Source organism: Cervus canadensis, chromosome 19 (genome assembly GCF_019320065.1).
Source record: "Cervus canadensis isolate Bull #8, Minnesota chromosome 19, ASM1932006v1, whole genome shotgun sequence".
In the NCBI taxonomy this organism is placed as follows: domain Eukaryota; kingdom Metazoa; phylum Chordata; class Mammalia; order Artiodactyla; family Cervidae; genus Cervus; species Cervus canadensis.
This window is the reverse complement of record NC_057404.1, coordinates 34,915,523-34,929,798: the sequence shown is the minus strand read 5'-3', so window position 1 is coordinate 34,929,798 and position 14,276 is coordinate 34,915,523. Positions and strand designations below refer to the sequence as shown.

General features: G+C 36.8%; 1 protein-coding gene across 2 annotated transcripts in view; it reads left to right on the top strand.

The window, feature by feature from the left end:
* Window positions 1–14,276, top strand: part of UNC5C (unc-5 netrin receptor C) — a 395,140-nt gene that overhangs the window by 265,737 nt on the left and 115,127 nt on the right. For both annotated transcript variants that reach the window (XM_043438628.1, XM_043438626.1), the window contains exon 4: window positions 10,171–10,274. In XM_043438628.1, the coding sequence (XP_043294563.1) occupies window positions 10,171–10,274 (104 nt within the window). The remainder of the gene's footprint in view (window positions 1–10,170; window positions 10,275–14,276) is intronic.

The following is a 14,276-nucleotide window of genomic DNA, read 5'->3' as shown; positions in this document are numbered from 1 at the left end:
TGCTAGAGGAAGGGCTGATAACCCACTGGACCAAAATATGCCGCTAAAGTGATGTTTTATGCTATATGAAATGGGAAGTTTCTGGCTAAACTGCTTATTTGCAAAAAAGCTTGTCTGTAATCATTGTGTTCTTTTTTGTACTCTGAGAAAAGAGCCTTAACTTTTTGATATATTGGGTTCCTCATCCATAAAGTTGGCATGTTTCTGATTATTTATCCCTAAGACGTACCTTAAAAAATATTGTGATGACATATAATCATTTTTTTTTTCTGAAACTAAAGATGCAGTGTGAATAGAAGAGTGGCTTATGTGGGATTTTTTTCTTCCTCTTCTCTGTAATGGATGTCATTGGAGTTCCAGCTCTAAAATATTTATTTTTAAAAAAAACCCTTCAGCAAAACTACCTGAATATAAATATGTTTGTTCTATAAATGCCCCCAAAACCAAGAAATAAAGAAGAATGGCTGAAAGCGTACTTCCTTTTGCAGGGACTTCGTTCATTTAGGATTCTGTTTAAATGACCCTGTGCGGTAAAGGATAGGCATCCTTGGCAAAACTAAAACATTGCCAAGACAATCCTTCTGCTGATTTGCTCAAAGATCATTCTAACCTCTGTCTCTGCCTATAATTACTATGTTCTGAAAGTGTTAGTGGTAAATTCATAAGACTGGTCAAAAACATTAGTTTTTTTAAAAGTAAAAGGAAATTACAGAACAATAACAGGAAGAAAGTCAAAATCTTGCATCTTTTGTCTCTTAAAATATCCTGGGACCTAGTAACCAACATTTAGGGCATGCTTATTGTATGCCCAATTCTGTTATAAGCCCCTTATGCATGTTAACTCTTGTGATGCTTCCAACAATCCTATGAGGTAGATTCTGTTATCCTTACTTTACAAATAGTGAAACAGAAGCATGGAAATGAAATATTAGATAACTTACCCAAGCCATTTGTTTAGGAAATGGTAAATCTGAATTATAAACTTTTCTTTTTACTGTACAATTCACTGTACGGGTTTACAGAAATGTGATAGTTCACTTTGCAATCTAACCATAGAGGAAACCTCATGTTTTTGTTGGTTTGTGGTTCCTTGTTTTGTTTTATCTTTATAATATTTAAGAAGAAAAAGCAAGTAAAAAAAGAAAACTTACCACATTTTTATATACTGTGTCCCTTCTGTTTAAAAACCACAAGAATTGTTCTCACTACTGCACTTGACTAGTCTAAAAAAAATAAAATAAAATAAAAAAATAAAAACCACAAGAATTGCTGAATATAACATTTTTTCATGATTTTTTTTTCAATTCCAGCAAAGATACTCTATTTATGGAAAAGAAAACCATGGCAAGCTTTTTAGGGTTCTATAGCAGTGTCAGGAATTTTTACTTTTAATAAATGCTCAAAGCTCAAAAGATTAATCTAGTTTTCCCAAAATATGCTATACTGGTTGGTTCATGATAGATTGTTTCCTGTTAACAGCCAGATTTGGTGATTTAAGTATAAGTTATACTCTACTATGACAACATCAAAGTGAAAAGTGAAGTCGCTCAGTCGTGTCTGACTCTTTGCAACCCCATGGACTGTAGCCTACCAGGCTCCTCTGTCCATGGGATTTTCCAGGCAAGAGTACTGGAGTGGGTTGCCATTCCCTTCTCCAGGGGATCTTCCCAACCCAGGGATCGGACCTGGGTTTGCAGGCAGACACTTTACCATCTGAGCCACCAGGGAATTATACCCTTTTATATTATTGGAAAAAAGACACATTTTTCCCTCTATGAACACAAGTAGTATATGTGACCATGGACTTATTTTGTTTGCTAGAGGAACCATTTGAAAGTACATTAAAACAAAATTTTTATAGCTAAATATAGGGTTTGTGTCCCACAGAACCTGCATTCCTATATGGCAGCATAGAGTTGAGTAGTAAACAAAAAGTGAATTGGTTTTGTACCTGTGTCTCTATTACAGTTTGGGAAACCAAAGACAGCCTAGGTTGGTGATAATGTTTTAAGACAAAAATAATTCTCTTGCCTAACTTTATTTTAAGTTACCTGCATGTCCCCTAGATGCATGTGAAATTTCAGTGTCTGCTAGACAATGTCAGCCATCAGCCTGGACAAAATTAAGTGCTACCGACACTGGGAGACACCAACAGGAACTCATTGTCTTAAGAGCCACAGTGTAGAACCAGATAGGCTTGGTTCCCATGGCCTCCAGGCTCTTCTCTCCCTCTGCCTACATGGTCTAGCACAGTGCTCTGCACATCATGGTTGTTCCACAGATACTCAATCAGTCAATCAATCTGTGGTTCTCAGATTTTTGTGCTGTAACTCAGATATACCTGGGGGCCAGTGAAAACTGTGGATTCCTGGATCCCAACCTAGGAATGAAATCTGCGTGGTTTTTTTTTTTTTCAAGCACAGCATGGTAATCCCTGAGTTTCCCTTTGTGACACATAACTTTCAGTCATTAGTCTCCCACATTCATAATTATTTTGTCTCATTTGGTTATGTTTATTTTGACTAACGATGATGCCTAAAGTTGGTACAGCATACTAAAATGTACTAATACTACAGGGAGTGCTTTTTATATTCAAGGCATGATTCTAGAGTTTTATATAGGCTTCTCCATATATAAACCTGTAAAAGAGTCACTATTATCATGCTTATTTTTTTAGCTGAAGAAATTAAAGTAAGAGGAGGTTAAGCAGTGTGCTCAAGACTACACAACTAGTCAAGTGGTAGAGTCAGGATCTGAAACCAAGGTTGTCCAAGCTGAAGATCTTGCTCTTGACTGCAATGATACCTTGCTTTGCGGGATCTTTCAGATCTTTTTCACAGTGACCTACAATAAAAAATATATTTATATCATGATCTACTAAATAAACATCTACCCATCTCCTCACACATACAAATACACAGAGGTATGTGTGTATGCATATGCGTGTGTACATTTGTGCATACTTAGTAATACATCAAGGTTATTGTCTTTCCAGTAGTCATGTATGTATGTGAGATTTGGACCATAAAGAAGTCAAAGTGATAAAGAATTGATGTTTTCAAACTGTGGTGCTGTAGAAGACTCTTGAGAGTCCCTTGGATAGCAAGGAGATCAAACCTGTCTATCTTGAAGGAAATCAATCCTGAATACTCATTGGAAGGACTGATGCTGAAGCTGAAGTTCCAATACTTTGGCCACCGGATGTGAAAAGCTGACTCATTGGTAAAGACCTTGATGCTAGGAAAGATTGAGGGCAGGAAGAGAAAGGGGTGGGGAGGACAGAAGATGAGATGGTTGGATGGCATCACCAATTTAACAGATATGAACTTGGGCAAACTCTGGGAGATAGTGTGGGATAGGGAGGCCTGGCCTGCTGCAGTCCATGGGGTCGCAGAGTTGGACAGGACTTGGTGACTGAACGACAACAATACTATGTATGATACACTTGACATTTTCTGTTTATTCAATTTCATATTTTAATCCTGGTATTCAGTCCTCCAAGTTGAATTCATAGTTCTCTAAAGACAAATTCCATAAGAAAAATATGGAATATTAGATACTATGGTTTTTAGACCAAATGACTCAAGTGTGTAAGATAATGACATGCTGAAATTTACTCAGATGAGGAATCATGTTTCATGCCAGACTCTCTAATAGTAATAGAAATAGTTGTGATAATTTGTTACATGTGTTTTATACTTCATAATCTTCCAAAACCTTTTAAGATTCAGTATTTCTTTTAATATTCTCAAAACCCTATGAGATCTAACATTTGTGAACCCTATGAGATCTAAATCAAAAAACAACCAACATTAATAAGGTAATAATAGGTTGTTTCTATCTTATTATTCAATGGAATTTAAAGATTTTAATTTCCATTAGAATAATCTGTTGTAGTATGCTCATCAGAGAATTCTCGACTTCATAATATCCATCTGTCACATTGTCAAGAAATTGTCTTTTTAAAAATATTTTATTCTAATAAATCTTTCTGCATAATGAAGTAGCATTGCTAACAGAATAAACATTTCTAACAAATGTAAATTATTTTTTTCAAACTTGGAGTGAGAACATGATTATTTTCATTTTGAAAGACAATAGTATCAGCAACCTACCAACTTAGACACCATAGGGAGATCTTTCGCTGGTATTTTCTCCAGGTTTCCTTTCAGATCAGCAGGGCTCACAGGTGCTTGGATAGTAATATAACCTGTTATAGTAAAAGCTCCCACCTGTCCAGCCCCGACTTTCCCATTTAGACCATACTCACCCTTTCCAGGCAAAGATGCTCGAGGGTTGTTGTCATTGCAGAAGAGACCTGATTGGGGGCCCCTTTCATAAATATCATGCCGTGGCATGATAGACTTTCTTGCATGCCATTTTGGGTAGGCATTTCATTCCCACCTCTCCACAGAGCAAGAAAATTAGTTTTGTCAGTAATTCTCAATGCATTCATAACTTTCAATGTGTTTATAATTCTCAATACATGTATAATTATCAAAGCTGCAATATTCATCTGCTCTTGTGATGTATATTATATTGCTTTCTTGCATTTGTACAAAGAATTTTCTGATGTTTTTAATTTGGAATCTTCTGAAACCCATCCAGTGCCCCATTTTCTCTGACACCTGTATATTGAAGTGTACAGAAGTTCCAGGAAGATTGTCCTAAGAGGAGGATTTATAAGCTGTTCTTTTCAAAGATGCATCATCTTCTAGATTGTTGAAAAACAGTTTCTTCTATTATTTCTCTTGGACACTGATAATCGGTATAAATCCTTAAAGATCTTATTTGACAAAGGCCAGGCTGTTTTCCCCTAAAATGCATTTTAAAAATGTTAGTCTAGTCAGTTATAGGCTCTCGAGACAAAAGAGACCTTCAAAAGTATCCAGTTATTTACTTCCATTTTGCAAATGAGGAAGAGTCTTCACACTCGCAGGAAGCCGCCTTTTCTACCTGTGTAGGTGTGCATATGCTCAGTGACTCAGCCGTGTCTTACTCTTTGTGACCCTATGGTCTGTAACCCACAAGGCTCCTCTGTCCATGAAATTTTCCAGGCAGAAATACTGGAGCAAGTTGCCACTTCCTACTCCAGGGGATCTTCCCGAGCCAGGGATTGAACCTATGTCTCCTGCATTGGCAGGCGGATTCTTGTCAAAAAGCAGAGTTCATGTTTATAGAATGCCTTGAAATTAGTGGGCTTCACATCGTAAATAATTTATAATCACTGTATTATATTGCAAAAAAACCTCATTGACAGCATCAGAATTCTGCCATAAAAAATGAGACTCTGTGTACAGCCACACATGTACTTTCTTAGATTACTCTGTAAATGGTAAATAGAAATCTATATAGTTTCAAGTCTGATTCTGCATCTGCTAATTGCATTTCACTGTATGGATTTAGTAAGCCAATATTCATGTTAAGTAAACATCTCTGAATGCATGCATATGACAAAGGTGATTTTTCTTTTAATTGATGGAATCAATGACTAAATCAGAGGTAAGCTGAGCCGACTTTGCAAAAGTAATCTAGGTTTTAATGAAAGGATTTTATACCTATTTCAGTAGTTGCCTTAGAACTAATGGAAAGAAAACAGAAGTGTAGAATTCTAAAGGTCTTCCAAGGGCATAAATTCATCTTTTTCCTGACAGATATGCCCACATTATTCGAAAACATTCTGTTTTACATCTAATTCCTAGCTGACAAGTGTCCGTTTTTCCTGCTTACTCATTCGTCACCCTCATGTTCTCTCTGCCTGCAAGGCATCCGGCCTGCCTTCTATCACATCTCTCCAAATGATGAAGGATGTGTTTAAAATGTTACTCACACTGCTTGCAGAGTACTTTGGAGGCATATGAAAGGAGCAGCTGCCGTGCTGGACTGCACAATATATTCTATGTTCTTTATACAACCTGAAAGCTAGAAAAGAGATTTGGGGCAGGATTAAAAGGATTTTTCAGGAAGAAGTATTACATTGTGAGGGGTTACCTATGAATCATTTTAGAAATTAGATAAAATTTACACACAGTTTAAAATCAAATAACATCAAAATAATATAATTATATGGTATTCAGTGATGGTTCAGTTAAACCTGTCTTTTGAAGTATAGGACTCTGATGTGTGGTCACCATTCTCAATTAGGAAACAACAATTTTCATAAGATGTGCCTTCCATTGGCAGGAATTTGAAAACAGTTGCAAAAACTATATACCAAATCCTAAGAAGAATTATAGCCTGCTATATTTGAACCCATCATCCCTTAACGGTGCTGCTGACTTTTGTCAAAATAAAATTTGCAAAAGAGCAGTAGTTACTATTATAGTCATTCTCCCAATTTCTATGCACCCCCAACACAGCTGAGTTTCTAGTCCCCCTTCATTCCTAAATTTCTCAAACTTCTCCTTTTAAGTTCTTTGCTGCATTTGTCCTGTTGGCCTCCAAACTTCTTAAAACTTCACTCCTCTGACAGTTGACTCTTAGTTTTTCTCCTATGTCTTTGTTCACACCGGAACATGTTTGCAGACAGCTTTTCCTCTGAAATGTTGGTGTCCTCTTTTTTTTCTTTTTCCTGCTCAGGTAGTGTCATTTCTGGTATTACCACTAGTCTGGAAATACCACTGGTCTGGTATTTCTAGTGCTTCGGCTATCTCCTAGACAGTGAAGCATGTATCTTCTACCTGGCCTTCTTTTTCCAAACTTTAGACCTGTGGTTCTTAACTTGAGGTGATTTTCCTGTCAGGAGACATTTGGCATTATCTGGAGGCTTTTATGTTGTCATAGCTTCGAGAGCTCTACTGTTATCTGCTGGATGAAGTCCGGGGATGCTGCTAAGAAACTTACTATGCAGAATGCGGCCTCACAACAGGAAATCCAGTCTCAAATGTCAATCATGCTAAGGTTAGAAATCATGATCTGGACCTACTGGACTTTTCCATTTCCAAATAGAGGGGGGAAATGTGGAAACAGTGACAGATTTTGTTTTCTTGGGCTCCAAAATCACTGCAGATGGTGACTACAACCAAAAAATTAAGACATTTGCTTCTTGGAAGAAAAGCTATGATAAATCTCGACAGCATATTAAAAAGCAGAGACATCACTTTGCAGACAAAGGTCCACATAGTCAAAGCTATGGGTTTTCCAGTAGTCATATATGGATGTGAGAGCTGGACCATAAAGAAGGCTGAGCTCTGAAGAATTGACGCTTTTGAACTGTGGTGTTGGAGAAGACTCTTGAGAGTCCCTTGGACAGCAAGGAGATCAACCCAGTCCATCCTAAAGGAAATCAACCCTGAATATTCATTGGGAGGACTGATGTGAAGCTGAAGCTCCAGTACTTTGGCTACCTGATGCGAAGAGCTGACTCACTGGAAAAGACCCTGATGCTGGGAAAGATTGAGGGCAACAGGAGAAGCAGGTAACAAAGAATGAGATGGTTGGATGGCATCACTGACTCAATGGACGAGATTGAGTGAATTCTGAGAGATAGTGAAGGACTGGAAAGCCTGGTGTGCTGAAGTTCATGGGGTCACAAAGAGTCGGACACGACTTAGTGACTGAACAACGATAACAAATTGAATGTGTACCAAAATAAGTTTGCTATCTTTCTCACCACTTTCCTGCCCACGGTGGTATGATTTCATTTAATGATGGTATAAACTTAATAATTGCAATAGCTGAGAATATAGTATTATCCTTTCCTCTTTGCACTCTCCAGATACTTAGGTATTCTGAAACAAATGATCTGTTCATTACCAGAATCTGCTTTCTCTTCTTCCTGTCCACTGTCACTAGCTGAGTTCAGTTCCCCATCATCCCTCCTGATCTATTCAAATAGATCTCTAACTACCTTCTGCTTCTTCAGCACCACCTCAGTCACACTGAGAGCAATATGACATCTGATTTCCTTTCTCTGCTTAAAAGCCTTTGAGAGTTTGCTATTCCTTAGTGTAGCAGGAAGGCTTTTCATGAGTAGATCGCAGCTTACCTTTCTAGTCTTGATTGTGAATCTTACATATCTTCATCCTAAGTACCTAATAAAGTATCTATCATGAGGAGATAATAAATATGAAAGGAATTTTTTTGGACTCTTTGGAGATATATGTGCCTCACTCTAATTCTCCATCCTTATTTTCTCATATGCTGTTTAATTTAACTGCGAGTGAGTCTATATATTATTTGATTTGAGAATTAATTCTAGTCTTTACGTCTTTACCATACCATGCATCATATGGGAGGTTTTCAGAATAATTTTTCACAAATAAGATATACCTTATAAGAATATTTTATCCTAGGACTTCCCTGGCAGTCCAGTGATTAAGAATCTGCCCGCCATTGCAAGGGACACGGTTCAATCCCTGGTCTGGGAGTATCACAGATGCTGTGGGAAGCCCATATGACTCAACTACTGAGCCCACGCTCTAGAGCCCTCAAGCCACAACTACTGAGCCAGCTCACCCGAGAGCCTGTGTTTCACAAGAGAAACCACCTCTGGAGAAGTCCACACAGCACCCCGACTCAAGGCAACTCGAAAAAGACCCAGCCCAGGCAAAAAAGGAACATTTTATCCCATGAAACTTACTCAGTGCTGCTGTTGCTTTTATTAATATTTTGATGAAACTTTTTATCTTAATGCAGATTTAAAACAAAGAGAAGCTGCCATATGAGAAAAGAAAGAGTAGAAATTTTCTGACATTGCTGTTGAAAGGATACAAATCAACCTTAAGAGATATGAAGGGATGTGTGGGATAAAAAAAAATGTATCAGCTCAACAGCCAGCAGGTTCTAATGCAGCATCAATTATTTTGCTGTGAGGCTTTGAGTAATTTTAGAAATGTGTTTCTTATATGTAAAATAAGGACATGGCTTAGATAACTTTCATGTTCCAATAACTCTGGATTTTAAGTATCCGTTTCTACAGTCTACTCAATTTCTTGATAATAAAATTAGAAATGCCTTTCCGACAGAAATTTTGCAGGATTTACAGAGTCTCTTATCTTACCTCAGACCCACATAGATCCGATAATCTTTTCAGAACCCCTAAACTCTTGAAGGTTTTCTTCTGCCAAGAAATTCACCCAAATAGCAAATAATATGACATGAATTTTTTTCTCACTGCATTTTTCCAGATGGTGGTTTCTTATAGCTCCTTGAAAGGCTTAGAGATACACCTTTAGAGTTTTTGGATTACTACCCATTAGTTCAGTAGGCTGAAATGGTGCTTTTATAATTTTAAGTCATTATTGGGGACGTGAGATGAAAAGACAGAGGTGTTAACTTTTTAATAAAATCTACTGGGTAAAATTTCAATAAATTTTTATTGGGAGGAGCTGAATAGTACCTGGATGAAATTTTTTTAACTTTGCCTTTAAAAAAAGCTGCTTTAAAGCTTTATAACTGACTCATTTATTTTTTAGCTTTGGTGTTTAAAATGATAAAACTGATTTCTAACATTTTTGTGTCTATCAATAGCAATTTTTAAGATTGTACTGCATATTGCTATAGCAACTATAACTATATAAATAAGTGATTAGATTCTTGTTACATTTAAGCAGAAATAACTATTTAATCTTCTAATTGGAGAATGGTGACATAATTACATATTGAGATATTTCTGGACCCATCCCAATAGTTACTCTTTTCTCTATCTTATGTTTGAGATACTTCAAGAAGCTATATTTATTTCTCCAGGACTCCAGCATTCTGTTTTCATTCTGAAATAGAAATTTGCTTTTGAGTTATTTATCAAAAGATCTCAGAGTTGTTGCAACTTCAGTAGTACCTATTGTAAAGAAAGAAAGAATATTAATATACCTAAGGGACTCTATGAATAAGAATCATAACAATGGGATTCCTTTGATTAAAAATGTGATTGTTATAGTTGATTGTTAAGAAATACTAGCAAACTATAATGAATGAGTGTCACTAGTTGTTAGAATGAGGATCTCCAAAGCATTTCAGTGAAGATTAAAGTAGGAACAGCTAGTAATCTCTAAATTTCATAATTTCCACTACATAGAATATAATCAGCCACATTATGGCACAGTACTAATGTGATTAAAAACCACAAAGAAACAGAAAATAATAAACTGCAAGTTTATTATTGTGCTTTCTAGAAATGAATAAATGTTAATTAGTTTTGTCTTGTATGTTACGACTTGTGCTTTCCAGATCTACGAAAAACATTTGAGCAGGAACCTCTGGGAAAGGAAGTCTCCTTGGAACAGGAAGTCTTGCTGCAGTGCCGACCACCTGAAGGGATCCCAGTGGCTGAGGTGAGAAGCAAAAATTCTTTGCATTTAGCAACTGGCACTTAGTTATTCTAAGAGAGGCCTAATCCATGGCTAATGGTGCAGTGAATTAGGGTATGGCGTGATGAATGGTTGGTAATGGAGTCCTAACTGCTTGCTACTGGCAAACTAGATTGATTGGGAACTGATTAATGACTTGGAGTCAATTAGAATGCCCCACTGGACAAAGCCACAGGCAGCTTGGCTTAATTTTGTCAAGAAATCAGAAACACTGTTTTATTTTATCTGGCACTAATCATAAAGAAAGATGGCCTGACTTAATAATGTGCCATCAATTTCACTATTGTTCTTGATGCTATGCACAAAAAGTAAGATGGGTGTGCATGTGTGTGTGTGTGTGTGTGACAGCCTGTGTTCTCCACATGTATGTGTCCTGCCCTGTGATGTAATCAGGAACGTACCTAAAAGCCATAGCCACACACCATGAATAAAAACATGTTTGAGGAATGTCAAGTAGTTTCATCCTGTAAGTTTTCCATTAGCTCTTAATTTTCATTTTCTGGTTTTGGTGAAACAAAGCCTATTGAAAGCTCATGAAATATCATAAATCAGGTTTCTACCATGATTTCTTATTAGCACCAGACAATACACTGCCCTTTGAAAATGCCTGTCCATGGGGGATAGGCCTCCATGACCACAAGAGTGTCCTATGCTCTCCTTGAGACACCATTTAGAGCACACTGCAGAGGACAATCATCTAATACCATGTCTTTTATTTCATTTCAACTAATTCCAAACTCTGAAAAATGTTACCCTGTTAATGATTATCAGAAGACATTCTAATATACATCAAACACTATTGTCCTGGCAGATCCAGTATCCTACAAACACAGAAAAGCTTTAGTTTGATAAGTAACATAACTGCCAATTTGCTGGTGGTCCATGTTAGCCTCTAAACTACACTGAGTTCTTTGGAATCTTTACTCTTTATTGCATTTATGGAAAGAAGCATTTTTTAAATTGCTACAATTTGGGCCTGTATATGGGTCAGCTGATTTTTTGTAAAAGTAAGCCTGGACTTTTTCCTGTCTATGAAATTGTAAAATAATATTACTAAGACTTACTACATTGTCCAAAATTTTTTAATAGTTAATCAATGCACTATCAGATTTCCATAGTTTTTCTGTCCTTTGAAAGTTCAGGCAAAAGTGAGAGTCAGCACAGTTATAGTGTCCCATGACAACAAAATTAAACATCTGATAGCTCTTTCCAAAATAATAATAATAATAAATTAATTAGAAATTTAGGCAGGGCCCTTACAAATGACTCCATTTTCTGTCAATACCATTCACATCTCCACTCAGAGTCAATGCAAGACTCTGAGTGGCACTTTTAATGAAATTTCCATTTTTTCACTTTGAAAGAAGAGAGTTGGTTTTTGTCTTGTATCTGATATCCCATGGCACTTTCTAGCACTGTGCCAGAGACTACGCATGATTACTTCTGTTTTATCCAACCACACTAAAACCTTATCTTCCACCACTGACTCACAGGATGATTTATTGTGATTAGAAAGGAAACAGCTCTTCCCTATGCAACATTTCATTTCACTTATGACAATAAGTGCATCTCTCTCCTTAATCATATTTCTAAAATTCTAATGCAAACCTCCTCCATTAAATTGCCTTAAAGACCAAAACATATCCTGAGTAACATGAGTGTCCATAGACTCTTCTTGACTCATTGTTTCTTAAAGTGAGTAGATCCCTGCAGAGATTTTCAGTTAGGAGATTCTAGTAACTTCTTCATTTTTTTTTAGTTTCCTCAGCAAAGTAGTTCACTTTGTCAAGGAGTAAAGATTCATGACTGCAAACTAATTGGCTGTGAATTTTATCAGTATCATCACTGGGGAAGAGACCAATTAACACTTGGCAAGCTCAAAAATCATATACCCATTTGACATTCAAAGAACTATATTTAATGTGATTTTTTTTAAGTCAGGAGAGAGATCAAAAACACTTGCTTGAGAGCAGGCTTATAAACTCCTGTGTAGATTATTTCCAACATCCTTAGAATCACCAAGATCAGAAATCTAATGTATACCTTAACGTGACACATTGCAACTGTCATTTGCTCAAGAGGAGCAGAAAAAAGACAAAGGGATGAAATATAATGTGGTGAATTATGGGATTATAAAATTATTTTAATTTAATGATATACATATTCATAATCTAATATTTTATTTGTTTGAGGAATTTAAAAGCATAAAAATAGCATAAAATGAAATACTGATCTTAAGGGAAACCAGAAGGTAAAACTTTCATGTGTTACCATAAACAAAATCAGCCTTTAAGGTATCAGGCCATACTGGCAAGGATTCTTGCTTCTTTTGTGTTCTAGGCAAATGATTTTGAAAACCTCAGCTACTACATGCTCAACAAATACATGGTTGATTGATTCAATTTATCTTTGTTTAGTAAGTATATGTCTAGTGCCATCGAATAGGTAGTCAAGTTCATTATTTGTAAAATATCAAGAGGCAATAATTTCCTTCCCACATAAGTCAGTAGGTTTCTAAAGGGCTCTACTAATCTTAAGTTACAGCAGCATCACCTTTGGTGCAAATAATGGCACAGGAATTTCTGTGGTAATAAATAACATTTAATTTTCTCCTCTATTTTGGTTTTAATTTTTGCTACAGAGCGTTAAACTAATTTCCATTCAGAACTCTAGGCTTAACCCCATGTCATCACTTCTGACTGTTGGACTTCGAGCAAGGTATTTCAATTCCTATACCTAAGTTTCCTTAATTAAATTACAAACTGGAGATAATAACAGTGTCTCTCCAGAATATAGTTGAAGATTAAATGAGATAATATATGCAAATAAATCACTTAGAACATGTAGAAGAACTCAAGAGACATTACTGTTGTTATTAATATTAAATATGTTATCACCTCTTGATTCAGAGAAGACTGAACTCAACCTCAAGTTCACCGTAGTCACTGGCACATTGAGCCTCTGATGGGCGCTGTAGTGTATGCAGTGATGAAGGTTATGTCCGATGAGGAATCCCAGAGATTCCCTCCTGTGTCTTCTAACCAGTTATTTTGATTAGAATCCACAAATGCTACAAATGAAGATCAAGTCTGAGCTTTAAAATAAGGAAACTCCCTTATTTATGTAACACATTTACTCTACAGATGAGTTGTTACTGTGGAAATCTGCACCAAGACCTGATGTGCTGCTGTTCTTACTGATTTTTAAAGTTATCTGTTCAGTCATCGTGGGCCTAGAACACTGGACCAGACTTTGTGTTTCCTCCAAAGGAGGGAATTTGGAGTGGGATTACTGTCGGAAGTTCTCCTTTTCCAAGCAAAAGGAAAGAGAGTGCCAAAGAAAGTCTCAGGGGGAAGAGACCAACTCAGGATCCCCTGTACTCCACCTCTCCAGGTGGTGAAAGTTTTGACAAAGAACTCTTCTTAGTACTCACTGGTTAAGAAAAAAAAATATGTTGCAGGTACCTCAGGGATGAAGCACAAGAGTTTCAGAGCTCTAGTTTTGGCTGTTCCTTCCCCTGGCCAACTTGCCAGGCCCTTTCCTCATTTTCTTTATTTAAATATTTATCAGCCACACAGCTTCCTTAGCACAGGGCTAGCATCTGGGAGCCTTCTGCAGTACCAAAGGCGCAAACCCTTTAGTTGCTGCATCATAGTATGGTCCAGGGATCCCCAGAAGCCAGCACCTCAGGGTGAGGGGTACTTAGCTATTAATCAGCAGATATAGAACTATTTCAGTATTTAATACCTGGTATGAATAAAGCAGTAAAGCTGCCTGAATGTCAGCCCCTATGTTCTCTGACTTTTTATAGCTCCAACTATTTATTATCTGTGTCAAAATATGTCTGTTTACTCCTTTGCCTGCTTGACTAGATTGGATGAAATAAGAAGAAAAGGGATTTTTGTTCATGTTTGTCTCTAACACAAGCAGACTGTAGGTTACATAGTAGATTCTCTGAGTGCATTG